Below are 27,423 nucleotides of genomic sequence, written 5' to 3' on the forward strand. Positions count from 1 at the left end.
ATTTTAAAATAACTGCAAATCAATTGTAAGTGTTTACAGTTAAGATAGGTAAACACTAACCAATAGTATATATAAACATTGTAAAATCTTGCAAAACATACATGCTGCTATGCTTTATACTGCCTACTTTATGTTTGTATACGTTCAAGTAATTCATTATTAATGGCTTGTTACTGCCTCTCCTCCTGCCTGCCCCTATAGGATCCTGAGATGAAATCACATGACGAGGGAGGAAGAGAGACACAGGAGCTGTGAATGAATGGGAGACGACAACAGGCTCAGACAGACGCAGGGACACGCTCTCATGCTTCTGTCGATTTGCCGTATTACAACCCCTGCAGCCATGACTATGCCAGAGGAGATGAAGGGAGGAGGGAGGATGGTGGAGTGAGGCAGGCAGGGTGGGGCTGCTGAGTGACGGAGCCAGAGCTGGGAGAGAGAGGGAGCTGCTCAACAGAGGACCAAGAAACAGAAGGAGGAGGAGGAGGAAGAGAGAGAGAACGTATCCACAAGACGTGAGAGCCGGCATCAGAGGAGGAAGCTGGGAGGGGTGGGGGGGGGGCTTCCATACTGGATGGGCCCAGCGATGCCTTGATGGAGCATGGGCCAGGTTTTAGGATTCTCCCACTGCCGTGAGTCTGTGTTCTTTTGCTGTTTCCTCTTGCATTAGTTTATGTTTTTAACATATTCCAGCTCAGCAATCTTTGCTAGATAACTGCTGTAAGCATCGTATGTGTTAGCTCAGCCTCCCCTCCCCTTCCTGCCTACTCTCCATTCCTCTCTCTTGCTCCTACCTTTAATAAACACATGGCTGAGTGGATGAATGCAGTGCAGGAAGGAGACCTATTCTGTTGTTTTTGCTCTTATTGATTTGCAGACGTTTGTGTGCTTGTGTGTAAGACTCTCCTGCATTGTAAAGAATTCTAGTAATTTCTACCTTAAAGCTTTTGTAGGCTTTCATATCAGCCTTATTTGTTTATTTTTAAGTGTTCATCCTTGTGTTCTGTAATAGTAAACCAGAGTGGTTTACAGTTGAATTGTTATTTGTTAAAACGTGCAGAATAGAGAATTAGCTGAACTATTTGCTCCTTGGCTGATTTACTAGCTAATGTCATGCTGGCTGTCTAAAATAGTGAAGGCCTTTACTGCTGCCAGTTCAGCTCTGAAAGGAAATATGTCTGTAGTCACTGACAGACGGTCTGCAACTAAAGTGTCATATCCCTTTTGTTTGGAATTGATACACAAAAAATGTTATGTGTCAGTACAGCAAATTATGAACACTCTGACTCATGATACAGTTATCGAATAGCTGGTGCCAAATATGAATATTTTAATTTAAATATGCTGAACATATTTCCCTGATACTTTGACTCACCACCTCATGACTTCTCACAGTGACTCTTACAGCATGAATGAGAGTAAAATGAACGTTTGCTCAAAGAAGTTGACAGCGGGATGAAAACAAAAGAAGAAGAGGAAGACAGCAGGATAAAGAAGTTAAGAGATGGAACATGATAAGAAGGGAAATTGACACCTACTGTCACGGTTTCAAAGTTGAATCAAACAGATATAGAATACTTCATTGTAATTACTCTTAAAAATGACTCATAGCATGATAGTGCATCGTTTGTCAGGGCTTTAATACTATGAATTATGTCATGTGAGTTCACCTATGCTGGATATGTTTTTAGGCATTGTTAGATTGATCTGAGTCTTTAGTTCTTTTGCAATGTTTACTCAGATTGATGTTGTATGTTGTTTTCTTTCAGAGGAATATGGCTCAGTGGCATCCACTCCTGACTCCACTCCTCCATGCACCGACGGTAATGAAGCATGTTCATCTACTGAGAAATTCTGTTGGGGAATACTTAGGAAAACAAGAGATTCCTGCTCCCTGAAGTCTGTCTTATGAACTTAACAACAGAAGAATACATCTGAGAGCCTCTCTAAACTTTCAAACACTAACACTGAGGATCAATGTTTAAACACAAGGGTGTATTTTTGGAAGGCGAGGTGTTTTTCCTCTCACCAAAGAGGGTTTCACTCACTTTGGATGTCACACTTCTTTTAAGCAGACATCAAGAGACACACCTGGCTGCTTTCATCTGACAAATCTATTTATGACGAGCTAAATAACTCTCCCTGTCGGACATTGTTCTAGTACACACACAGTTAGAGGTTAGAGTGTCTCTATAATTGGGAGCTTTAGGATGACAATTGTTTTTGTCTCCATTCAGGTGGAAATGAAGAGTCGGAGCTGTTCGAGCTGCAAACAGCGAGGGAATGGTCCGACGATGACGACGGAGGAAGTGGAGATCCAGATGATGACGATGGATTGGCCTCATCTCCCTCCATCTGGGGCACGCCACGTCAGCACTCCTACGAGCTGACTTTCTCTTACATTGCCATCGCCGAGGCAGAAGCGGTGGGATCCTCGCGACACATCCGGGACCGGCGCAGGAACTACTCTCGGGGAAGTCGCACTCCTCTGATCCGCACAGACACCCTGGAAACACTGTTGGACTCCCCCGACGTGGACTGGGACCCTCAAGCCTTCCTCAGCCGAGAGGAAGAAGAGGAGGCGTCCCTAAGGAGAGAACAGGAGAGGGCAGCATTGAGGAGGGAGCAACACAGACAAATTGAGACTATCACAATCCAGCCCTCGCCCCAAAATCTGGAGCAGGAAAATCAGGAGAGAGACGCAGAAGCCCAAAGAGAGGAGCCACTGTGCAGTCAAACTCAGACTGTCCACAATCCCTCTCGATCTCTGTCTTCCCAGGATCTCTCACAGACACTTCAGGGTGAGAAACACACAGAGGAGGTTGTTTGATTCTGTGTTGTGTAGGGTAGTATCATAACTGAAGAGGCTATTTGCGCAAGTAACACTTGACTTCAAGTTGGTTGTAAAGCACAGTCAGCAAAAGACAGAAGTGTAAATCGACTAGACATTGACATAAACTCTTTCTTTAATTAGCTGCATGAATCTATCTCTAACCAGGCAGCCATTAGCTCTGTCCACATATTCAAACATTAATATCAAACATCTTACCAAATATTTACCTGATAAAATTAGGAAAGTAAGCCATTTGATTATAGGAGTGTAGCTCATTTAACATGTTTACATATAGTTTACATGATTGACAGATTTAGCTCTGCTTCTACAAATAATGTGAATGTTCGCCAGTCTTATTTGCACATATATCTTTTTCTACCACCCTGTCTCATGGTTGGATATAAAACCATGATGTGCAAGGAGCTTGACCTGTATTCCTTTTCTTTATGACGTTAAATGTTTTACTTAAGAGCAGACCTGATGTGATTTTTCATAGAAGCCGACATTATGACGACACATGACTTAATGTCAACTGTGCCAAAATTTTATTGGGTCGTTTTTTTGTTTTTTTTGGGGGGAGGGGGTGGGGGGCAGAGGCTGATCATGTTCTTAATACATGGGGATATGTAAGTGTCATATCATCAGATTTTTCACATCTTCTTCTTGGCTAGCTATGACAAATCAAACATGTGAGATGAGCTTTTAGGAAATGTTCTGATGTCTAATCAGCCCTGCATTCACCACAGTCCTCACCTTGTTGTTTTTTAGTATTTAAGAGACATTTCAGAGCAACGTAATATGTTGAGAAAACTTAATCCAAACAACATTTTTAATGTGGAATTAAATATGCTGACATAGACAGTTTCTTAAAACTTTGAGTATAAATAACAAATCAGCTTCAATTAACGAGTTTTAATGAACATGATTCATTTTTAATTGTAACTTCAACAGTGCATTCATATTTATATTTGAATTGTATTTATAAGCCCATTCAAAACTGCATTGTCCTTAGGATTTTGTGCAAGGAAATTTGAAGTATTGAAACTAAGTTATTTCTGGACTTGTATCTCACAGTCATATCAGACATGTTCCAGTCTAAATACTCTGGCAAGTTAAGGTCCTAAATGTTCTCTCAAACTTTGGAAGACATTTGACTTCAGGTTGACGATGTGCAGATACTAAGTGGTGACGTCATCATGAACATGATATCATCTTTTGTTTCCCAGCAGCGGCATCCCCCGAGCCAGAGTCTCCTGTCTCCAGGGAAACCATTTCAGTCAAGCTGCTCACATCTGTGCAACCCAGAGGCCCGGCGTCTTCATCGCAAGCTGCCATCGGTCTAAACTCTCAGGAACAGCTGGTCAGCGATCACTGGTTTTCAGCACTCAACCTATCAGAGGAACCGACAGTATGCATGCGAGTAGCAGGTACAGCAGTCACATCAGTCCTCTGTCCTCTTACCTCCCCCTCCTCCTCTCTGTGTCTTTGTCTTTGTTGCTGAGCGAGTAGCTTCTACTCTGCTGGTTAATCGATGCTTTAAATAAAGAAAATATCAGATTTCGCTTTCAGGGCCTTCAGAGGCAGGCGGACAAAGATGGACCCTCCCATTCAGTTACCCTCTCTGAGAATTGCAGGGATAGTTGTGCTAATTGTGAGGGAAGCATTTCTGGCATTGGCAGACTTTTTTGGATTTGTATGCCGTCACTTCTGATGTCGGAATGAATCACTGTTAGTGACAAGCAGAAAGATAGTCACGTGTGTGTTTGGTTTCTCTACTGCAGGCTTCTGTGATTCTCTTTGTAAATTAAAAGGGGTTAAGACTGAGAAATGGAGAAAGAGAGACAGAGAGATAACATCCTGGCCTCCACGTTTCTGGTATTTTAAGTGGACAGTTGGTCTTTAGTGAGCTCAGTCTTATTTTAGTGGATGTGGGGGGCAGTAAACCTTCACACTGATGAATGTGTGGTCAGGCTGATGACAGAGTTTAGGGTGTCCTGAATAAATAGCACACATGCATCCATTGGAGCATCACGTTTCATCTGGTTTTATAAAAGACTTTTAGGGGCTGCAGATTAAACCTCAATTCTTCATTGGTGACTGATATGTGATTCTAGCACAGAGTTCAGGAAAAACCAAAACACCAAAGTGAACACTACCTCTACAGTATACAGTGTAATGTAATGCATGAGGACATCAGGAAAATAGTAATTCTGTGTATTACCTCTTAGCATTCAGATTTGCTTTAGGTTTTACTTTACCCTGAGTCAAGCTCATCTTTGTAATGAATTGTAAGTACAGGTTGCACTGTCACTTGTGGTGACATAACAGAAAATAGACCCTGGTTCTCCTGTTTCAGGTGTTGGACAGAACATGATGATGAACACAGCCCAAAATAACTCTATATTAACTCTATAACTATCTGAGTTCAAAGGAATAGAAAATATTCAGTCTGTTTCAACGTGAACTTTTGCTTCAATAAATGATGAAGTCATTTAGTAAATGTTGTGAATCTTCTTTTCTATCATCACCTCACTATGTGTGAAGCTCTTGGAGTCTTGCGGAGAGTGGTGGGCGGTGCTGCGAGCAAGATTATTTTGGGCCTTTGGACTGCTGAGCGAGCAGGGCCAAAAACAGCTCAGAGGGGCGAGGGGGATCTCAGCGGGACAGAAAGAGGTAGAGAGACAGAGGCTGTGAGCGGAAACACTGGGAGCTGTAACCAAAATGGCCAGTAAAGGTGAGACTTTGGACTTAAAGCGAATAACAAGACAGTTTAAAGTACCTATGCAGACTATATCTTGGTATTCACTTACAGTCTTCAGCAACTGCAAAGAGCTGTGTTTGAGTTCAGCGAGAAGAAAGGAGGCAGAGGAGAGCTTCTTTTTCAAGTGTGAAGGGGAGGAAGACACTTTGAGTCTTTAGGAATTGACTGTTGACCTTCTTAACTTCAGTGTTTTCTTGAGTAAGCAGGACTTTCAGGGGACTGAAGGTTGGGAATTGACTGGATTTCTCTTCTCTCTGATCTTTTACATGTCCAGTCTCTGGATACAGCAGCTTCTGTCAGCGAAAAGGAGAGCCTGGCTTTTAACTGATGAGCCGGCTCGTTCAGATGTAGCGGAGTACACGTTGTATCAGAGGCTTTAATGTAAATTTCCTTTCGTCCATTCAAATGAGTGTGAACTGTCCTGTTGTGGTGTGCTCATTGCAGATAGCTGTTGTAGTGTGTAATAACTTTGGCAGCTGGCCTCTCTTACATTTTAGTGCTTCCTCTTCAGGCTGAAGAGCTGGCACGAGCAGAGACATTTCAGACTGGACTACGAAAAGACTGTGACATACATGATGCTGATGTTAAATTGAGAGGATATCAGGCTGGGTTGAAATGAAGCGTAACTCATTGTGATTAATGTACTCACTGGATAATTGACTGCTTCAGTTACTCTGTGGGCTCTATTCTCATATATATTTATGTTAATTAGTTCACATTGATCAGAGATGGTTGTTGATAGAAAAAGAGGGATTGAAGAAGTTTGTCCAGAGCGCTTTTAACGGCACCAATGTTTGTTTATTCCATCAACTCAAAAGAGTTTACAAGTACAGTTTATTTTTCTCCCATCAGGTTTTCAGATATTTCCTGTTGATGACACAAATTTGAAATTGGGCGTTAAGTCTCTACTTTTAATTGTGGCAAAAGGGTCATTGACTTTCTTGCTTAAAGTTCGATGAGAAGATCGATACCACTGGCTGAATATGAACCTGGCAGTTAGCCTAGCTTAGCATAGAGATTAGGAAGCTAACCTAGCTCTGAGAAAAGAAACACATTCAACCCCAGACTACGTATTGAGAGAGCATGCTTACAAACATTTTATCAGGGAATTTGTATCTGTACTAAAAGTCTAATACTACTCGTTGAAAATGGACCAGTGGAGACTGAAGGAAGTCACTGGGCAGAATAAGATAAAAAAAATATAGTTTAACGTTAGTTTCATAACAGAATTGATCCATCCATCCATTGTGTATACTGCTCACCCTGTTCAGGGTCGCGGGAGGTGGGACACACTGGACTGGGCTGGTCACCAGTCACACTCACATCCACACCTAAAGACAACTTAGAGTCCCCAAATAACCAACCCAACCAAATCATAACGAGCATGTCCTTTGACTGTGGGAGGAAGCCCGAGTATCTGAAGTGAACTCGTGCATGCATAGTGGGAACATGCAAACTCCAGACAGAAAGGCCTGTCTGAGCGGGATTCAAATCAGGAACTTTCTTGCTGTCAGGCAACGGCGAACAGCACCTCGATGCAGCCCCTACAAATTCTAAAACACACAGAAATGAAAAAATATGTAGAAAGTTCAGTGTGCTAGTATCAGGAGTTTGTTCTCTTTGGACACGATTAGGCTAGCTTTGTTCCTGATGTTTCCTGAATTAATGCTAAGCTAACAGTTGCTCTCTGTAGATGCATAATTACAGTATACAAACATATCAAAGAATGATGTCAATCTTTTTGTCTCACTCTTGTTCGGACAGCAAATAGACTTATATCCTTATTTACAGACTCTGCCATTTCTAATTATTAAAACCTTGTTAGGTGACTTTCAAAACCGTGAGTTGGAGTTACAGATTAATGCAGGACGTATGTAGTTTTACATTCAAGTACAGTGCCTGTGTTATCAAATATAGTAGCTGTCTGATCTATATTTCCATTGTGATTAATTATGTCCGAGAATAAGAGCTGCACAAACAAACATGTTGGACAGGTGTGTTCCAGGCCAGGGGCATCATGGGTATTACTTGTGTGCAGTGATGCTTATATAAATAATCCATGTGCTGTCAGTGCAAGCTTTTCAAAGAGGCTTCCCTTGATTGTTATGCTCAGGCTTAGCATTACACTGAATGACGAGCACAAAGCTACAGAATACACTGTCTGACAGTTCTGTACTGTAGACAACATCCCGTGTAAGAACACAGCACAGAAATCCCTGCTTTCACTCTGGGTTGCATGCAGTTCTATTTAGTATTGTTGTTGTTTAGAATAGTTTTCATTCATAAAGGTTTAGCATTATTGAAATATTCACTAGTGTACTCGTGCAAACTTTAATCATTTGGCGCCTCAGTCACCATGGCAGTTGTTGCTGGGATACCATAAAGATCACCAATACGGTGTGGAAAGGGGCCTGCTGACAACCTGACGTGCGCCAGCAGGTGCTGTGAAATGCTGCATTTGAATTCTCCTCGACCACTCTCGTCCCTCTTTCATCTGAGGGCTAAATTTAGCTTGAGCTGGAGCCTGACGTGTCCTCTTAGCTGCTGCTGTGTGTCCTCTCGCGCTGGAGGCTGGAAATCCCTCTCTGCCTCATGTGTCATGTCCCTGTCCCTAAGTCTGTATTTCCCGGTATGTCCCATAGGTGGAATCTGTTGCCCAGAAATGAAAGAATCTGTGGTTGCCAAAGGATCTCGACTCTTGAGTGATGTTGCTGCAGTTGCTCTGTGAAAACTAGGAAGGATGCAGTGATGCTGTCAGCTGTTTGAAGCGAGGAAACCTCCCATTTCAAAATATAAAGATATATATACATCCCCCCCCCCCCCCCCCCTGTTTTTTTCTTTCCTGCAAACTATACACTGCTTGTCCTTCATAATGTCACCCTCTTCCTCTCTTGTGTTTTTTTCACCTTCCTGTCTGACCCTTTTCTGTCCTTGTCCCTCAGTGATGGACCTGATCTTCTGGAAGGACACGGAGCGAACAGGCATGGTGCTCACAGGGTTGGTGGTGGGCCTACTGGCCCTGTTCCAGCTCAGCATCATCACTGTGGTCTCCATGGTCTCCCTGGCTGTCATATGCTTCACCATCTCAGTGAGGATCTACTACCAAGTCCTCCACATCCTCAACTGGGGGGATGGGAAACACCCTTTCCAGTAAGATGCTTTTATAGTTCTTAATTTAATTTTCTTTCTCTTTTTTGTGATTTTTTTTTTTTTTTTTTTTTTTCCACCTTTTCCAAACATAATAACGCAGATCTCAGCACAGTCACAGTGCATAAATGTTTTCCAAAACTCACACCTGAGATCATTTAGCCAAAGGCCTGTCCAATCCACTCTTCATTATCCGTCAGATGTGATGAAGACGTTAAGAGATAAAGTGAGATTAGAGGTGAAACCAAGTGGCAACTTCCGGTCTTGAAAAATTAAGCCAATGCGGAAGTGCAAAATCCTGCAGTTTGTCGAGTGTCCGCTTGAGGCTGGCTCCAGGAACACCGAAATCACATTCACATGACAGGCAAAAGAGACATTTTTACAACATTAATAAACATGTTTACAGCCTGGTACCAAAAAACGAAATAGGTCTGATTAGTTATTGTCATCACTGGCACACACACTGCGGGGGGATGAATATTTTTTACATTTTTTCAAAGATTTTGAAAAACATTTGTGTTATCCATAGTTAGGCGCGTAGCTGACATGATTGACATGCGGGCGCGATGTAACGGTTCGTCAAGAGGCTTAAAACCCGGCTCAGCTTCGGCTCTCAGCCTGACGTTATGTTGACCATGGCTGCCGCTGCTGATGAGCCTCCGGAACCCCCTACCGTAACAGATGGCTGACGTCACTCAGGCTTCGTCTATTAATATTTACAGTCTGAGTGAAACTGACCTTAAATTGCAGTGAAACATTCACGTTAGAGGTCATTTTAAATTATTTAATCAGTTACTGTGATGAATTACAATTTATCAATGATTGCAATATTACTGTTAGTAATATTATCATTATTGTGGGCCACATATTGTATTGTATGTTACCCTCTCACTGCTCTTACAACCAGTAGTAGAATCTATTTATGGCTGTGTGCTGGCGAGATGCTTATATAAAGCTGGGGTTAAGTTTAGATTCAAGTGGTTAAAACTTTGTAAACACAAGGCTTGTAATTATGATGTGCTATGTCAGGTTATGTAGCTTTTGTTTTAACATTTTTATCTTCATTATTTAGTTGAGTTGTCTTTGATAAATCGAAAGTTCTGTCTGAATCATTGATCAACAGTTTATATTTGAGCGTGATGGATTTCTGCCATAGAACATGTAATACTGTGTTTCTTAAAATCCTTATTTGATAAAAACTAAAGGACCGATGAACCTCATGTCCTCTTTTCATTGCCTTATTTCTGCTCAGGTCATACTTGGATCTGGACATCAGTTTCAGCGGAGAGGAAGCTGACGGCTACATGCAGAAAGCCATCGTCATGGCTCTGTCTGCAGTGGACTCGCTTAAGGGACTTTTCTTCGTTGGAAACCTCTTTGAGTCCCTCAAGGTGAGCTATAATTAAATATGTCCTTGTGTGTGTGTGTGCGCGTGTAGTTGTGTGTGTGTGTGTGTGTGTGTGTGTGTGTGTGTGTGTGCTGGCTGTGTTCACTGTCTTAACGACCTGTTCTCAAAGATTTTCCTCACCCTGTCCACAATCTCTCCTCCTTATTAACCCAGGCATCAGTACGTCTCTACTTTCTTTCATTTTGCTCTTTTTTTCCATTAACCTTTTCCTTTTCTCACTGACGATGCCATCGCCATGCCAACTGTCTGTCTAATTATGCTAAAACCTGAAGAAAGCTCCTAAATTTGGCCAAAATCACTGAAGGCAACTGTGAGCCTCAATGACGCTGTCTTTTTGTGATCATGTGGAAAGCAATGACTAATAGAAGTCTGCCCTCGCCTTTACACGATTCTCCTTTTCCCCCCAAAATATACGTAATGTCATTTTTCATGAATAACAACACAGCATAAACACATTCCATATATTCTTTGAGTTTAAGCCATTGTTTTTTTTTTTTATCCAGCCTCTTGGTATGCTGCTCATCCTAACACAGCCAAACAGTTCTGAAGATATTTATCAAATCAATCAGTCTGTATCACATGTCATCATATAACAAACATATAGACCAACGTTTCCATATACAGCATATATATAATCTATGCTTTTATTTGTCTGGATAACAGTTCCTAGGATACTGTTGTTGAAAATAGGCCAGGTTTGCCAAGGACTTGAAACTTCAATTATTCCCAACCTGTGATATAAATGCACCACCGCTGCTTTGGATTGAAATAAAGATCTGAAGTGTTTTTAAAGCCCTGGTACTTTATGACATCATCTATCATAGAAAAAGTTGTACAATTGACAAACTTAATCAGAACCATACAGTTTCTATAAATGGCTTTCTTTGCACTGTTATTGATTGTTGCAAAGTGATATTATATTAAAGGGTCATGTCAAGTATTTGAAATGTTCTGGGTACAGACAGGGAGTGTTTGCCTGACGAGCATAGACAAAGTAATGTTGATATGTTTAAGTGGAGCAGTCAAAGCATACAATAAATGTAAGCATCGCAGGGCTACTCATGACATGATACCATAAGAGAGCATTAGACATCATTAGATACATGGACCAGGATAAGTTAACCATAATATCACTGTACAGTGATCTACAATAACTGATATATGGAGAGACAATTGTATGAGTGACACTTTTCTTTCCCTGATTATTTTGTAAGTGATTTGTCTTTCATTCCCTCATGGACTTACTTCTATCATTTTCAGCTGAAATGTCCAATGAGTTTTTGTTCTCACATCAGATTATAAATCCAGTCCTGTCAATACATTTATGACTGTTCAGTACTGAACAGTAGCAGTACGACAGCACACAGACTCTTAACACATTTACAGTAAACGCTGAGTAAGTGTGGACTGACTGAGCCCCCTAAACCCCTGCACCCCCTCACTCTCAACCCTGACCTGGCCGGTATGTGACATGGCACACAGACGGAGGTACGCTGGAGACGCCCGGGATCAGCTGGAATCTCTTTTCATCTGAGACAGGGGTGTCCCATATCAGAGCAACACTGGATCCTAGACCAGGAGTTGTGACACTGTGGGGTATAAGGGGAAACACTGCAAACCATATTTGGAGTCTCAGACTGTTCCAGTTTTTCTTTTTCAATGAAATAAAATGGATATGAGTCATGACTCGTCTGTTGTTAACCGGCTTGTGTATCTCTTGGTCTTAGCTCCTGGTTCTGATGTACCTTGTGACATACCTGGGAGAGCTGTGCAATGGCCTTACTCTGCTCATCATCAGTAAGAAGCTTTGTAAAAACAGGATCTGCTAACAGACTGAATGGCAGCCGCATTACTTTCTCCTTTTCTTCTTTTCTTCTTCAGGTGTGATCGCCGTCTTTTCTCTGCCACTTTTCTACAGACAGCGCCAGGTAATAACTCTCTTCATCATTCTTACCACTGCTCTTTTATATGTCACAGTCAGTGATTGATTATTTTCTTTCTTTCACAGGAGCAGGTGGACGCCTACATTGCAAAAATCCAGGCCCAAATTGACAACTTTAAGGACACGTGAGTATGGCGCCATCTTCTGGCACAATGTTGCCATCAGCACAAATATGATGAGTTTTTCAGTTAGATAGCTGGTTTACTGATCTCCCAGTGAAAAAATAAAAAACAGATCGATGGATAGTGGCTTTAGTTCATGCTAACAACACTTGGTGTAATATGTGAGTGGTAAAGTGCTAACATGTTCTTTCTTTATTTACAAAAGGTGCTTCCACTTTTACTGTGCATCGGCAATAACATTTTAGAACAATACAACTTATAAAAATCTTTCCTGCTCTGTCCTGAGTCTTTTTTTTTTTTTCAGAAAAAGTTGGATTTCGGTAAAACCCTGTTTCCAAAACTGTTGGGATGTTGTGTAAAACATAAATAAAAACAGAATGTGATGATTTCCAAAAATTGAAATCCCATATTTGTTTGACTAAAGCACAAAGACAACTTGTCCATCATGAATCTGAGAAATATATATATTTTTTAAATTGGTACGAATGCAGGAAAAGAAATGACTGCTGGTTAAAAATTTCCTGTGGGAGCCTCTCAGGCCCAATCGCCCTAAAGGTAGCCTTTAGTGAGCACGTCCCATGTACGGCCTGGGTTTGGCTCCTTTCCTGCATGTCTCTCTCTCTCTCTCGCTCTCGCTCTCGCTCTCGCTCTCTCTCTCTCTCTCCCCAATTTCTGACTCCACTGTCCTGTTTCTAAAAAAAGACACAAAAAGCCCCAAAATAAACCTTAAATGTAATATTACCTTACAAGAATCTTGCTTATGATGACAGTTGAAAGTTATATTTCTATACTTTTAGCAGTCCCAGATTGTTACTTGTCTTTAGCTGTTCATTGTTTGTCATTTGTTGACCTGCATCAGTGATGCCGCTGACTACTCTTCTATTTGTCTTCCACAGCTTGCATAGACTTGCCCAAGGCGGTGGACCTCCTCCTGACTCAACTCCTGGTGGCGCTAAACCCAACGCCCAGTAAAAACTGATGGACAAGGACTTACAGAACAATCTCCCAGAGTTACAGGCTGTCACTCACATGTCTTACCCAGCAGTCTGCGCTCAGAGCTCCACAGAATGGAGCTCCAGAGACCGAGGAAGGGACGGGAGGTTACTTAATTGGACAATGATGAAGATGACGCATGGTACTTTATACTCTAACTGTATCTTAGTTAAGGGATTGGAGGTTGGGGTGTCAGTTTGAAAAAATAATTAAGGTGTATGAATCCTGGATGAGACTCTTGCTGCTGACATCAGAGATGCAAAGATGCAGCTCGTCGTATTCTTTGAAGTAATCGTTGTTTTTAATATGTTAATATGACTCAAGAAGTGTCTTAGATAGAGGAAAGCTGTAGTCCAAATGAGGTACTAAGACCAAGAACCAAGAATGGAAAGTTCCCACACCGATGGCTACTCACCTGAGAAAAAGAGTAGTGAGTTGCTAAGGTGACAAAAACAAGGGTAAACATTATTCATGGCAATTAAGGATGCATGTGTCACACTTGAATGCATTTTCAATCTCATGACAGTTTATGTGTGTGTATGTGAGTGTGTCTGTGTTATGCCTCACACACTGCTTGCATTATGAAAAAAACATACCAACAAGAAATTAAAGCCACATTTCTCTTTCATTATCCAACACTTTCTGTTTCTCCTCATCTACACAACCATTCACCTTAGGCCACTCAAGTGTTCATTATTTTAATTTTTCCATGTTGTATTTTGTCACTTCATCACTTTCACCACAAGGGGCAGCTTTCCTTCCCCCGTTTGAATAAATAGGAAGTGGAAACCTAACATGTTTAAAGAGAGACAAAGAGATGTATTCCCTCCCTTGCTACAGCCTCTTTAATGTTACATGTATCATAATCCAGTGCAATCACTTTTCAGTAAGTTCCCCTCTGATCCTCTCTGAGCTCTTTTGTGAACATCTCCAGCCTTGTGAAGGAATGTGGGAGTGAAATACAGCAGGTGCCTTTCTAACTGCAGGTTATAGTGCATGATCAGATTCACAGCGCTCACGGCTGCTGACAACGGCTTACGTCTCCTCCCATCGCCTTCCTGAGAATGGTGTTATGTATGTGTATGATAATTGTGTGATAGAACGTGTGTCATGACAAGGTATCTTATACAGAGTTGTAAGTAGTTCAGTTTTAGGGATAATAAAAAGAATTCAGGACACTCTGCAGTTCAAGTCCACATTTACCGTGCTTGCTTTCGTAGCCCTCGCTAAATATGTGTTTATTCCTATGAAAGCCTTATTTTGGTCTAGTTAGCACTGTTATGTTTGCAGACACGTTCCATAAAGAAAACCCCAAAACATGTTGGCTTTGATAATCTTCATGAACTGCTTAGCTCTGGACACACACACATATACACACACACACACATATACACACACACACACGCACACACACACACATATACACACACATGCACACACACTGGCCTACAGTTTCTGAACTGCTGATTTTCTGATTTTCACCCATCTGATTTTCTGATTTTCACCCATCAGCAAAGACAATAGCTACACAATGAATTAAAGATCACCAGCTCCTTGTGATTTACTTATTAAAACCAAACTGCTGTAGGTGTTGTCGTGTAGCTCTGTCTCAATAAGTCTAGATACTTTTTGTTTGTTTTCTGCATGTCAGAAGAAAGAGAAACTAAATCCAAACATGAAAGTAACTCTTAGTTTTATTCAAAATCTGTCAACACATGCAATATAGTTATAGTACACTATTATTATTTATAATACTTAAAAACAACTAGAGTTTTAATCAGGGTAAAATAAACACACTCAGAGAAAGCAATAGATAAAATAGACTTCAAATATAATCTGTTTCACTTTGCAAAAGAAGGTAGTCCTATATCTGGCCACACAACTTTACATTAATTCTACCTTTATGGATTTTCAGACTTGTCAGTAAAGGTTCAGGTCATTTTAGTCATAATCATAATCTGTAGGATATTAGGTTCTAAGGATATGATACCAAAAAAAATCAGTGGCTGTTACAGGTTGTTTGTTTCCAAAAAAAAAAAAAAAATCTTTTTTTTTTTTTTGACACTGGTAGGTCAAAAAGGTTAAAGTCACAGAGATGAATAGTTTGTTAAAACATAAAAATTGTGAAACTTTAGCCTACATCTTGCAGGTCAGTTTTTCCAGCATCCAACCACAAGGAGGCGCCAGAATTCAAAGCATTGCTTAGAAAGCATTTTTCCCCCCCACCCCAAGTGTGACAGTTTAAGGTAGAGAAATCAGTGATCACCTCGGATATAAGTCTGAAACACTCTCACATGTCTCATGAATATATAATATAATATAATATATAGCCAATATAAAGTCACGTGTTGTTCTGTTGTAGCTATACAGTCTTTAGCTGACCTGCTCAGGATCAGCTGGCTACAAATTGAAGTGGGTCAGGGGGTCTGAGCTGAGACGGTTTTATGTGACGTTCTCAAAATGGACATCAAGGTTGTCCGCTTCTCACCGGTGAGAACAAGTCAGGACTTGCCTGCAAAGTCAAAGTCAATGAGGCCTGGGAAGTGACACAGTTTTTAAATTGTAAGAGTTTCGGATTAAAAAAAACAAACAAAAAAAAAAACAACAACAACTAAGAAATGGAAACAAACGTTTTCCATTGTAAAGATTCACAATTTTGTTTTAATTAAAAAAGGCTACACTTCCAGGTTGGCTTTACTTTCATCAGCCTGCTCCGAGGTGGGCGGGGTTAGTCAAATGAATCTGAAGCTACTAAAGACCCGCCCTCACAGTCTGTGTCTCTCATAGTAAAGTGCCACAGTGGATTTGGCAGGACCGCGCGCAGGATAAGAGGAGCGCTTTTCTGCACGAGCCTACTCGCCATCATTTAAGGATTAAGAACTTCTTTTTTTTTTTCTTTTTTTTTTCTTAAGAAGAAATCGTCTTCTCATGGTGGGTCCTTTATCTTCCCCGCTAAGGAGAGCGCGAAGAAAAGTGGACTGATTGAATGTCACCTCCTGACACCATGGATTACAGCCGGACCTCGGCCCCTCCGGTGCCCCCCCACAACCCCAAAACCGACCGGCCGGGGCAGGCGCAGGAGCGGCTGTTAAAGTGCATCCTACTCGGTGACGGAGCAGTGGGCAAAACCAGCCTGGTGGTCAGCTATACGACGAATGGATACCCGACCAGATACGTCCCTACTGCATTTGATGATTTCTCAGGTAAGCAAAATACAAAAATGGAACAGTTTTACATTTGAAACATTTTTGCCTTATTCCTTGATAGTCCTAAACATGGGGTCTATTCAAGGCTTATTTGCCATGATTTTTCAGCATCAGAGGTTCTCACGGACCTCTTTTCAAAGTTGAAACTAACTTTAGAAGTGAGTCTGTTTCTTTCTAACTGCCTGATCCATCTGCTTTTCATTTTCCCTAAAATCTTCATCAGCTTCCTATTTTAAGCAATCTGTCAACCTGCCTGTTATTCCACTGGTGTGTTGGATGTGTTTGTATTTCCTAGTATCTCTTTTCTATCTGTGTTAATGCAGAGGACTATTAGTTATCCTCCCTGATGGAGCAAGCAGGTTTTCATTTGGCTCAATTCCACCTTCCAAACTGTCTCACTTGTTCCTTCAAGTTTTGTTTACTGGGGGAAAAAAGTACAGAGAAGTCTTCAGAGGGGAATGAAAATACACCTGTGACCTGCTGATCACCTTTTATTGCTTCATGATAACAACATAAACACTGTGAACGCATGAGGACAGTCTGATTCACGTTTGTGTAAACATTTTAAAGTGAGAGATTCATTAGATGAAGTCACATGTTTAAAAGATCAAATGTTTTTTTTTAAGAAGAAGATTCAAACACTAGGCGTTGTTTCCTGTAAACTGACGTGTCAATTTATGCGTTTTCACCATTAACCTCTGCAATTTTCTATCATTACGCCGATGAGCTGTAAAACTAACAACTTGTCCCGAAGAAATCCAATAAAACACTCTCTGAGAACGCACGCCGCCCGCAGACAAGCACTGTGGCTCAGCCCTCCTGTACAGAGCAGAAAGCGTCTCTGGTTCAGGGGTTTTGGATTGCACAACTCTGCCTATTGTTGTCAGCCTTGACCCATGGAGCCCTCTCCTCTATACTGGAATGGGCACATCTGTTGCATCGGCTCAGAGGCAGTGATTGTCTTTCAGCCGGGGCCTGACAGAGACTGATTGTGCAGTTGGGGGGGGTGGGGGGGCCCCTTAGTGGTGATGTCATTTCTCGGTGCCTGGAATCAGAGCGTCCTCATGAAAGCTGACGTCTGGGCTGTTATGCAACGCCACAGGTGGAGGCAGAAAGGCAGAGGAGAGGGGACGATAAGGGCCAGTTTTGGTCTGGAAAATCAAAGAAGTATCATATGTCAGGGATTAAGAAATGATTACACAAGGGCAGCTCACTCTCTTTCTCTCCTTTCATCCAGTTTTCTCCTTTGCTGTAGTTGAAACCGGGCGCTATGATGCCTGTCCTACTACTTGAGTAGTTCCAGCAAACTCTTTGATCAGGTGGCACGACCCACCACACACTCCAGGCGTATTGTAAATGTTTCCATGTGCCTGCTGCTCGGCATTGTGCTCGCTCTTCTGAAAAGAATAAATGGCTCCATAATGAAACTCGCTGCAAGATGACTCATCCACTTTTCCAATCCCGAAATGGGGCCTATTGGAGGAGAGTCATTGCACAAACAACAATCTGCTCTGGTTTACCCCCCCTATAAGACAACCTTTGAATGGCCTCTGTCAAAACACAAGAGATTACAAAGATCACAGAGAGGTCCCACAGACTGTAAAGTGTTATGGTCTCGGCAGTGACAGAGGCAGGCTGGGTGGGCAGGCGAGGCAGAGCAGGCCGTCGTCTGTGAGCTGGAAGAGCGGAGCAGGGGGTCTTTGTGTTTTCAACCGGCAGACTTTTGTTTATTCCAGAAAATATTCTGCTGGGTGGTTAAGTGTGTGTGTGTGTGTGTGTGTGTGTGTGTGTGTGTGTGTGTGTGTGTGTGTGTGTTAACTCCGTAAGTGTCAGGTGGGAACTTAACAGCGTAGACAGCTTTCTAGTCGTTACAACAGCTGTGTCTTATTTTCTCTGTCTGCCCTTTTCTGTCTCTACAGCTGTGGTTCAGGTGGATGGAAACCCGGTGAGACTCCAGCTTTGTGACACAGCAGGACAGGTGAGTTCTGTTTACACACAAGCACATCGCTGCACTGTGAAGTGGCCTGCTATCAACATCACAATAGTCCCTCTCACATTCAATTCAAGGCATGATACCTACACCTCTGTTACACCTCGTCTGCTGTGTAAAATCCACAGAGGTGTAATGGTGGGGCACAGTCAGTCGGCCTTGAGCTGATGTGAAGCTCCCTCCGTCGTGCCTCCTGTGCAGTAAAGAAATGTAGAATCACACAACTGGGACACAGTTATTTCGCTGTTGCATGTTCAATGTATGAATCTTTTTGGGGCTGTTACAAAGGGTTATATTCCTGATGCCTCACAACCTTTGCTTCAAATACATATCACAGTTTAGCAATATAGCGTTCTGTCTTTACGGATGGAAATGTCATTTGGTCTGTGAGGAATCTACTTTTGTTCAGAAATCTATTTTACATTTTTTTTTTTTTACATTTTCCAAACCCAAATATTTACAGAGTGTTAAATTTGACTGTTAAAAGCAGCAGGATGAGATTATTTGTCAGAAATCCTTATTTACACATGTACAGGGCAAGATCAACCAAGAGATAAGAGGTCCTATTGTGTCCACAGGGGGCGCCAAAATCAACCCAAACCAAAAGACAAAATACCTAAAATGCTCATAAATGTCACATTGGCCTCAGCACTTAGTTTTGAGAGCTAATTAGCAAATATAAGTTAGATTACACGTTCAAATATTATTTGAATACAGAAAAGATTAAACTATCTCATCATCGGCATTTTATCGTTTTTTTATACTCTTATTTTGTAAGCTAGATTTAGCATTTAGGCCAAAGCACTACTGACTTTCCTGTTGACCTCAGCACTTTGTCTTCCATGCAAACTTTCTGAGTGTGTTAGCCTGCTGAGGTTAGCATTTAGGTCAAAGCACTATTATGCCTGAGTGCAGCCTCACAGAGCGGCTGAAAACTATCAGGCTAATTATAAAGCATCAATACCAAAGGTGTAGCCTACCAGCTTTCTACATATTCTTTTCTGGAGAATGTGTAGGAAGCAACTTGACATATGAATAGATAGAACAAATGATTTATTACGTGAAAAAAAAAAAAAAATAGGGTCCTTACATTCTTTGTATGAGTCTTTGCCTGCTATTTCAGTGAGCTCATCCATATAGGAAATTCTTTGGCTCTGCTGTCAGTCTTAGGTACAGGTAAAGGCTAGTCTAAGGCGTTGCATCAACAGGCTGCTCATGTTGAGGTTGGACTGGGGTTAACAAAGCACAGAGACACGAAGATGATTTCTCTCTGTGGTTCAGGGAGTGTGCCAGGCAAAAGTGATTGCCTCACTATTATGTTTGTACTGTGGGGCAATGTTGGTCAGTTCTGTTGTGAAAGTGTTTTATATAATCCAATTCCGTGGAGCCGCGCCTGGGAGGGAGCAGAATATTTGACATTCACAAACGCTGCGAGGGCACTGCCGGTTCTACGCAGAATCAAAGACAACTTGGCTGTAAAGTGGAATGAAGCATTCAAACAAGCCTGAATACATATAAAACCTCACAGCATGTTGCAAGCTGCGCACTGTATCAAAACTGCACGCACAGAGGCACACACACACACACACTCACACTCACACTCACACTCACACTCACACACACTCACACACATGCAGACAAGCCTGGGCGAACACGGGCAGATAAAAGGCGGCAATCACCTTCTGTAGTTAAGCAATTTCATAAGAGGGGAGCTTGGGCCAGTAACAGGATGGGGTGTGCCAAAAAGAGAGCTATAGAGAGAGGTAGAAAGTGAGTGAGGGAGACAAAGAAAGAAACACTCCTGAGAAAAGAGATAACAGCTGCCATCAGAGCTGATAAACAAATTGGTTCCTTCTCCTGAGATGTTGATATGTGTCTAATGTGTATAATCTGCAGATGGACTCACGGCATCAGATTGCAAAGTACAGCCAAAGCTTGTGTTGGATACGAGTTCAAAAGTGCCCGCTGTGTTTGTTGATCCTTAAATCCACGTTTTAAAGTTCTTTTTGTGCGTTTTTTTTTTTTTTTTTTTTATATTTGAAAACCAGAAGGAGGTGGAAAAACAGGATTATGCAAGCAAAGGAGAAGTTAGGAAATGAGTTGTGGACAGGAAGGGGTTAAGAAAAGGAAGGAAAGCTTTGTCTGCAAACCTTAATCTGTGTGCTCAAAGGTGTGGGAGGCCCCTTGTTAGTCAAAGCCCTGTGGCTCCAAAGTGTTAATTTAAGAAATGACTGTAGATTATATAAATGGGTAGGTAGGGCTTGTGTATACTGTTGAGCACAATATAAAATCCCTTCAGACAGTTTTTGTAATGACTGGTTATAAGCATAATTCCCTTTCCTATGATGTTATTACAAATCACTGAGCGCGCATTAGAGCGAGTGAGGTAAGAAGTAAGGGAAAGTTTGTCACCATAATGTAAAGATGTGGAACAACTTAGAAATGTTGCTGGATATTCCTGAAACTTGCACATTAGCACAGTGCTAACTATCTGTTTCCTTCTCCATCAGGATGAATTTGACAAACTCCGCCATTTCTGCTACAGTCGCACCGACGCCCTGCTCCTCTGCTTCAGTGTGGTCAGCCCGGCCTCCTTTCAGAACGTCTGGGAGAAGTGGGTCCCCGAGATCCACCGCCGCTGCCCCCTCACGCCCATCCTCCTCGTGGGAACACAGTGCGACCTGCGGCAGGACGTCAAGGTGCTGATCGAGCTGGCCAGGCGGAGGGAGACGCCCGTGCTGGAGGAGGACGCGAGAGCGCTGTCGGAAAAAATCGGAGCGGTGACGTACATCGAGTGCTCGGCGCTGACGCAGAAAAACCTGAAGGAGGTGTTTGACGCCGCCATCGCTGTGGGGCTGCGGCACTCTGACAGGAGAGCTAGGAGGGAGAGGAAGGTCCGCAGCACGGCGGATAAGATGAAGATGCTCTCTAAGTCCTGGTGGAAGAAGTACGTGTGCGTCCAGTAGGGAGAAAGGAAATACATATCCTGTGCCTAATAATAACAGTGAAACTGCTGACTTATTTCGGGGACTGAGTTGGATGTAAGAACTATCTTTACGCTCTCTAGGATGACCCAAGATGTGGTGGTCAGAATGACTTTAATTCAGGGAAGCAAACCGCAGCAGAGCGTATACCTGCCTGAGCTAAAAACAAATTCAGTTTGACCAGAATTGATTTCTTTCTTGATGCCTAAAAGACGGAGATTTTATGGCTGTAACCTTTGTCTAATCCTCGAAGAGAGTCAGGACTCTTAAACATGACTGTGACCAGCATTCAACCAAAAGAATTGAGCAAATAAAGTTTGAAGACGCACGGACTGCAGATCAAACTGGACTTGTCCAAATGAAATGTGAGCTGACATCAAGGGGAGGGGATGTTGTAGTAAAAGTGTACTCCTCCTGTGTGTCTAGTTCAATATAATTCATTAACAAAATAAATTATTTGATGTGTTCGACACTGAAAATCAGCCCCAACACTTCCGATCATTTTTAATCGGTGAAATCAGAACATGATGTTTATATAAACTCCTGAGCTTTAACCCCAAATAGAGCTTTAATCATAATGTTCTTGTCTAAAGTCGTTAGCAGTTGTGCACCTTTTTTTGTTTTTTTAAATCAGAAGCATCTACAACTTCAGGTTGATGTGTAGGTGATCACATTTCTTTGAACTCATTCTCTTTTGGATTACAATCAAATGTAAATGAGTATAAATTCTTTACAGTTTTTTTGGAGATGTGGTTTGAACATGTTTCTCGTCCATCCATTCAGGTCTGTATTTACCGAATGCTCCTGTAAGGATTTCTCTACACACAGCCTGTGTTTGTTGTTTGTGCCACATTTTGATCAGTTGATACAGCCGTCACATTGTGAGTGGACCACACAATTGGAGGTCTGTAAGCTTCCCACCAATACACGCCTACTGCAAGAGATTAATGCAACAAAACATGGAAGGTTTGGAAATTCAGGCGTTTACTTCTTTATGAAAGCTTCGCCTGAAAGACTGCCATTTATTTTTTATGCTAGAACTGTTACAAGATTACAGCAATAACCTGGGTTGTGCCACTGTACACTGCACTTATCAAACACAGTCTAAACACTTCACTCAACTCCTGCCATACAATGGCCTTTGGACAAGTGACGTGAATAAGTTATAGAGCAGGAAAATGCAACTTTAGTGCTTGAGATAGAGGATGATTTCGAGGCATTGAAACCAAAGTGGTTCAGCGCCCTGCCCGCTGTTTTTGATGATCACAGGGTCTTTCTTTGTCATCACAGACAGGGCCTTAAACAGATCATGTTACGTCTTTGTCAGTCAGTTCATTGGAGCGCTCTCCTCTTTTGAATGATCTGGTAAATGAGGTGAAATCACCAAAGAGACTGATTTTATGTTTGCTTCTTATTTTTCAGAAGCCTGTCGGTCAGCTCTGTCTGTCTGGGCCAATAAATGATCAACAGCAATACAGAGCAGATATATGAAATATGTATGTCATTATGTATGTTACATAATAATCAATTTTGATGTTTGTAATGTCATCAGGATAAATCTGTGTGTACGTGTATAAGTGACTCAGTCATTGTCTAAATGGTACTTAACAGTATGAGTGTCTTTGTTGGTGTCTGAGAGCAGGTTGTTGAGCTGTAAGAGCGGAACCAAATAAAATGTGAAATATTTAACCTGGTCTCTCTACTGCCTACTCTTCCATGGAGATAATGCAATCTTGGGTGTCACACTGTACGGACATGTGTGATGATAAGAGTGGAAAGTCAAAGATCACCAGAGTCTCGGTATTTATTCTAAAGGTTGTCATGTGCTTGAATAGGAAATTTACCTCACAGAAAACTGGACTTTGTCCCCATTAAATACAGAATACATAAAAAATGTGGGCTAAAAGCAAAAGTTTACCCAAACTTTATGAGGTATGAGGCCCCCTTAAATAAGAAAACACATTCAGCCTTAGTGAGGAAAATAGAACATTAACCATAATAATGAATAAAAAGCTTGTTTGAAGTATAACAAGTCATGTTATATTTAGTTAGTCAAACATTTCTACAAAACAGTAAAGAATAGCCAAAAACGTATTTCCATTCGGGTCATTGTTCAAAATGAAACATTCCCTATAAATCCACTGTATAGCACTCTTGCTAGTTTTGTTGATTGAATGTCCATTAAGAATGATTAAACTCGATAAAGTTGACTCAAATTTTCAAAAAATGCAGTGACAAAGTAATGTACAAACTTGCAAGTAACACATAAAGAGTAAAAACACACTTAACACATACACTCGTCAACTGAGTAGAAAGTACGGGCAGAGTAAAATACGATATCAAAGATTTTGTCTCAGAGGTTAAGTTAGCACAAAGACTTCTTACTATGCACATTCAGATAGTTATAATTGCCTGAAATGGGTTTTTTCTCCTATTCATAGCCTAGTGTCTGCACCACAGTATACAACAATGGGCAGACAATGACAGCTAGCTAGGTATCTTGTACTTGTTTGGAAGCGCTAATGACAGGCTAGGCTGCTAAAAGAGATTGTGTGTCGTCTGGCAGGCTGCGGGTGAGTATTTTGTCCGGCCTCAGACTCGGTGAAATTAAGGTAGGAGTGGTGCCAACTGGTTTAATTATGATTGTCAGGATGGCTGCAATTTCCACCCATATTATAGAAGGCATTGTTTTGTCCTAGCAAGGCAGCCATCTTGTGAAACATTTAGGATTGCGGTTTGTGTGTTTGACTCTACCTTTCCATTAGAAGTACAGGTTGTTGTCTTAAGATATTTTTAAGCTGTCAGTCATGAAACTAAAAGACAGGAAACACATCAGTGGTGACGTGTACATCATTCTCAAATAACAAAACTGCCCCAGAGGTAGAAAAGGGTTTGAAATCTCAAGAGACCTAAAACAGGAGAGCTTCGTGTTACGCAAATACATGTGGGTTTTTCTTTCCCCTCATATGTAAACGTAGAGCATACTACTGAGCCAATAACAAACACTTTAGAGCTCATGTGGAACTGACCAAATATTATCTTTCTGTAGTTCTCCATGCATTGGGTCTTGAAGGAAAAACTAACATTTAAATGACCTTTGTTGCTCAACATGACGGCTTCCACTGTGGCAGATATAGAGTTCATTCCAACAGAGCCACTCAGAGAAACGGGAGCTCTGTCCTTGGTTTGGTCAACACCTGCTGAAGGGAAAGGGACCAAAGTCAGGTTTGAAGCAATCCTAAGGTCACCAGTACAAAATCGTGAGGGACAACTCCTATTTGCCTTGGAGATGTTTTTTTACTTTCTACAAATTAAACTATAAAATGTATTAATTATTCACTGAACTGTTTAAATATATTTTCTGTACATTTGAACAGATTTTTGTTTTAAAAACATATAGACATTCTTTACAGCGCCATGTAGGTGATAGGAAATACAATACTCCTTTTTATAAAAATGAATAAAAAGTCCAACCAAGTCCAATAAAAGTATTTCTAAAAACCTGTTTCCCCCCCTCCAGTTGCAAAAAAAATCCCGTCCACACCAACAGTTTTTAAAAAATCTCTCAGTCCACATGGCAACGCAGTAACGATGGAAAACGCTCACATAAGCATGCCAGGCCAGTAGCTGGCGATAATAGCTGTGTCTCATTCACATCAAACACCATATGCGTATTAAGCGTCCTTTTGACAGCGGTGATTTGGAAAGATGGCGAAACAAGTCAACAAACACAACAAACAAACACAAAGCCGATTCATTCGTTTGGACGGACGAACCTAACAGCAGCGAACAGATGTAAACAAACTGGTAGCCCGCCATCTTGGTTATGACGCATGCTCAACACGCAAGTCGACGTAATTACGTCACTATTACAAAAAGCTCCGTTTTAACTGTTTTAATTGTTCACACGAATACAAGTAAACGTGATATTTTTTAAATCTCCACCTTGGAATGCATTTTTCAAAGACTTCGTTTGCAGTGACCAAAAACTCTGTTTTCAATTGTTTTCATGCGGACGGGAGGCCAAAAGGGAGAGAAAATACTATGTTTACAAAAAAATCGTATTCGTGTGGATGGTGCCCTAAACAAACAGTAAATTGATACAACTTTCAAAGCTCCATTTAATTAAAGCTGAAAAATGGCCTCCTGCTGTTTAGCTTAGTATAGCATAACTTAGCCTAGCTTAGCATAAAGATCTAACGCTGGATGAATTGGAAGTGCATAATACCTTTTCAATTTTCATATTTCCTTATTTTTATCAACAAAGTATTGGTATAAAAAACAAGATACTGTTAGCTAGAGGACCATTGTTGGGGATTTTTTCTTACCTTAAGAGGGGTAACAGGTTACTGTTCCAGTTTTTAAGCTAGTAACTTTGCTTGTAACTACTGGCTCAGCTTCATATGTAATGGCAGTTGTATCCATCTTCTCATCTACCTAGGTAGCTGTTTTAGTTGTTGAGCTAAGTCTAAAAATGATTAGACAAAGCCTTAAATGAAACCATGCGTGACATGTGTGCTTTTACAGCATGTAGTCTGTTCTTTTTAGGTAAATCCCCTCAGTTCTATTTCTAGGTGTTAGTGGAAGCTATGGGTGTAATGGAAACTGTTTCAGATATCCCTTTTAAATTAATGGTGGGGAGATAATGGCGTGGCCCAGTCAGCTGTAGCTTGGTCCAGCTGTAAAAACTTTGATGGTGGTTGAACTCTTGAGACCTTTAATCCCACTTTCTTACATAACTTCAGAGAAACATTTAGGTAACAACTGAACTCTGACTCTACATGAAAGAGCAGCTCTGTATTCAGTTTTGATATCTTAAAGTTGGTGAAAGATTTCTCTGGCACCTCTCAGATAATTGCCCGCATAATAACTGGAGCTCAGACTATTGGCTGGGATTAGTAAGCAACGTCTATCAGGTCTGCAAGGTGGGAAGGGATCAAACCGGTAGTATGTGGTCCACTTTGTACATTGTCTTAAGGATTAACCATTGCTCAAGCTCTTGTAGTGTAATGCGATATGTCTGGGGCACTGATTAAAAGACAGCCACACGTTGTCTTAACAAACGATTGAATACAGTTCATTATTCTTGACATAAATCGGTTTAATGGTACATTTAAGAATTAAACCTCCCTTTTTTAACTCCTCTGTATCCAGTTATTCAAGTGACTTTTTCCAGTGTTCTCATACTGTACGTTCACAGGGATATTAGCATTCAGTGCTGGGTCTGAAATTGACATCAGGTTTATTCAGAGGTCAGATTGGTGTACATGGTTTAGTGTTCTTAAAATGAGGGCTATAAATAACCAAATGTTTAATATCAAGAAATAAACAGGAACTACTAATGGCTAATCCAGTCTAGATGCTGAAGTGTAAGAAATGATAGTCCCAAACAGTGGCGTTGAAATTAAAGCTCTGGGCATCGATAGCTAAAGCTCGATAGCAATATTGCACTGGTTACAGCCACCAAATAATGCATTATGGGAACTGTAGTTCAAGGAGTTAGAGGCTGAAATCACGGTGTTGGTTCTAAAATGATGCAGATGTTTTATTGAATAGGCCATGTCATGCCCTCCATCACTTTTCCCTACTTCTGTGAATTAGTTGTGTCGCTAACACCGTTTGACGCCAAGCAGCAACCTCCAGTGTTGTAAAATGATGCCAATACACAAGTGCAGAAAAAAAACACAGTTCCACTTGACAGCAAAAATAATAATGTCTACATCCTGGTACAAAAAACAGCTTTGTTTAGAATAGTGCATGTCTTTATTGGCACACTGTACGGGGGTGATTTTTTTCACAACTCATTTGCTTTGATTTTATGAAGAAAAAGAGTTATAATTAGGGGATTGACTGATGAGACTGCAAGTGGTTGTGTTGCAGCTGTCTGTCATGAGGCTAAAGTCTGCCTCAGCTCCATCTCTTTGCCTATTACTAGGTTGATCGAAAGTTAGGTTGAGACAGCATTTTCAATATGGCCACTGCCATCATTGGGCTTCACAACTTCCCTCCAGTAACCGATGGATGACATCACTGAGAC

The 27,423-nt window shown here is 41.3% G+C and overlaps 2 protein-coding genes across 3 annotated transcripts; both read left to right on the top strand.

The window, feature by feature from the left end:
- Positions 1 to 498: 498 nt before the first annotated feature.
- rtn2a (reticulon 2a) lies at positions 499 to 14,384 on the top strand. 2 transcript variants are annotated; one of them, XM_020651040.3, is made up of 10 exons: positions 499 to 632; positions 1,770 to 1,823; positions 2,238 to 2,801; positions 4,060 to 4,260; positions 8,537 to 8,744; positions 9,994 to 10,132; positions 11,877 to 11,946; positions 12,031 to 12,077; positions 12,158 to 12,216; positions 13,110 to 14,384. In XM_020651040.3, exons 1-10 carry the CDS (start codon positions 602 to 604, stop codon positions 13,183 to 13,185), a joined length of 1,449 nt encoding a protein of 482 aa, XP_020506696.2. In that variant the 5' UTR covers positions 499 to 601; the 3' UTR covers positions 13,186 to 14,384. The 2 variants fall into 2 exon arrangements, with proteins under 2 accessions (XP_020506696.2, XP_020506698.1); XM_020651042.2 differs by lacking the exons at positions 499 to 632; positions 1,770 to 1,823; positions 2,238 to 2,801; positions 4,060 to 4,260 and adding an exon at positions 5,416 to 5,567.
- A 1,599-nt stretch (positions 14,385 to 15,983) lies between these two features.
- On the top strand, positions 15,984 to 23,075 carry rhoub (ras homolog family member Ub). Its single transcript, XM_020651058.3, has 3 exons — positions 15,984 to 16,409; positions 18,332 to 18,390; positions 20,913 to 23,075. Exons 1-3 carry the CDS (start codon positions 16,193 to 16,195, stop codon positions 21,366 to 21,368), a joined length of 732 nt encoding a protein of 243 aa, XP_020506714.1. The 5' UTR covers positions 15,984 to 16,192; the 3' UTR covers positions 21,369 to 23,075.
- The last annotated feature ends 4,348 nt before the right edge of the window (positions 23,076 to 27,423 follow it).

This window comes from Labrus bergylta, chromosome 11, assembly GCF_963930695.1.
Source record: "Labrus bergylta chromosome 11, fLabBer1.1, whole genome shotgun sequence".
NCBI classification, from domain to species: Eukaryota; Metazoa; Chordata; class Actinopteri; order Labriformes; family Labridae; genus Labrus; species Labrus bergylta.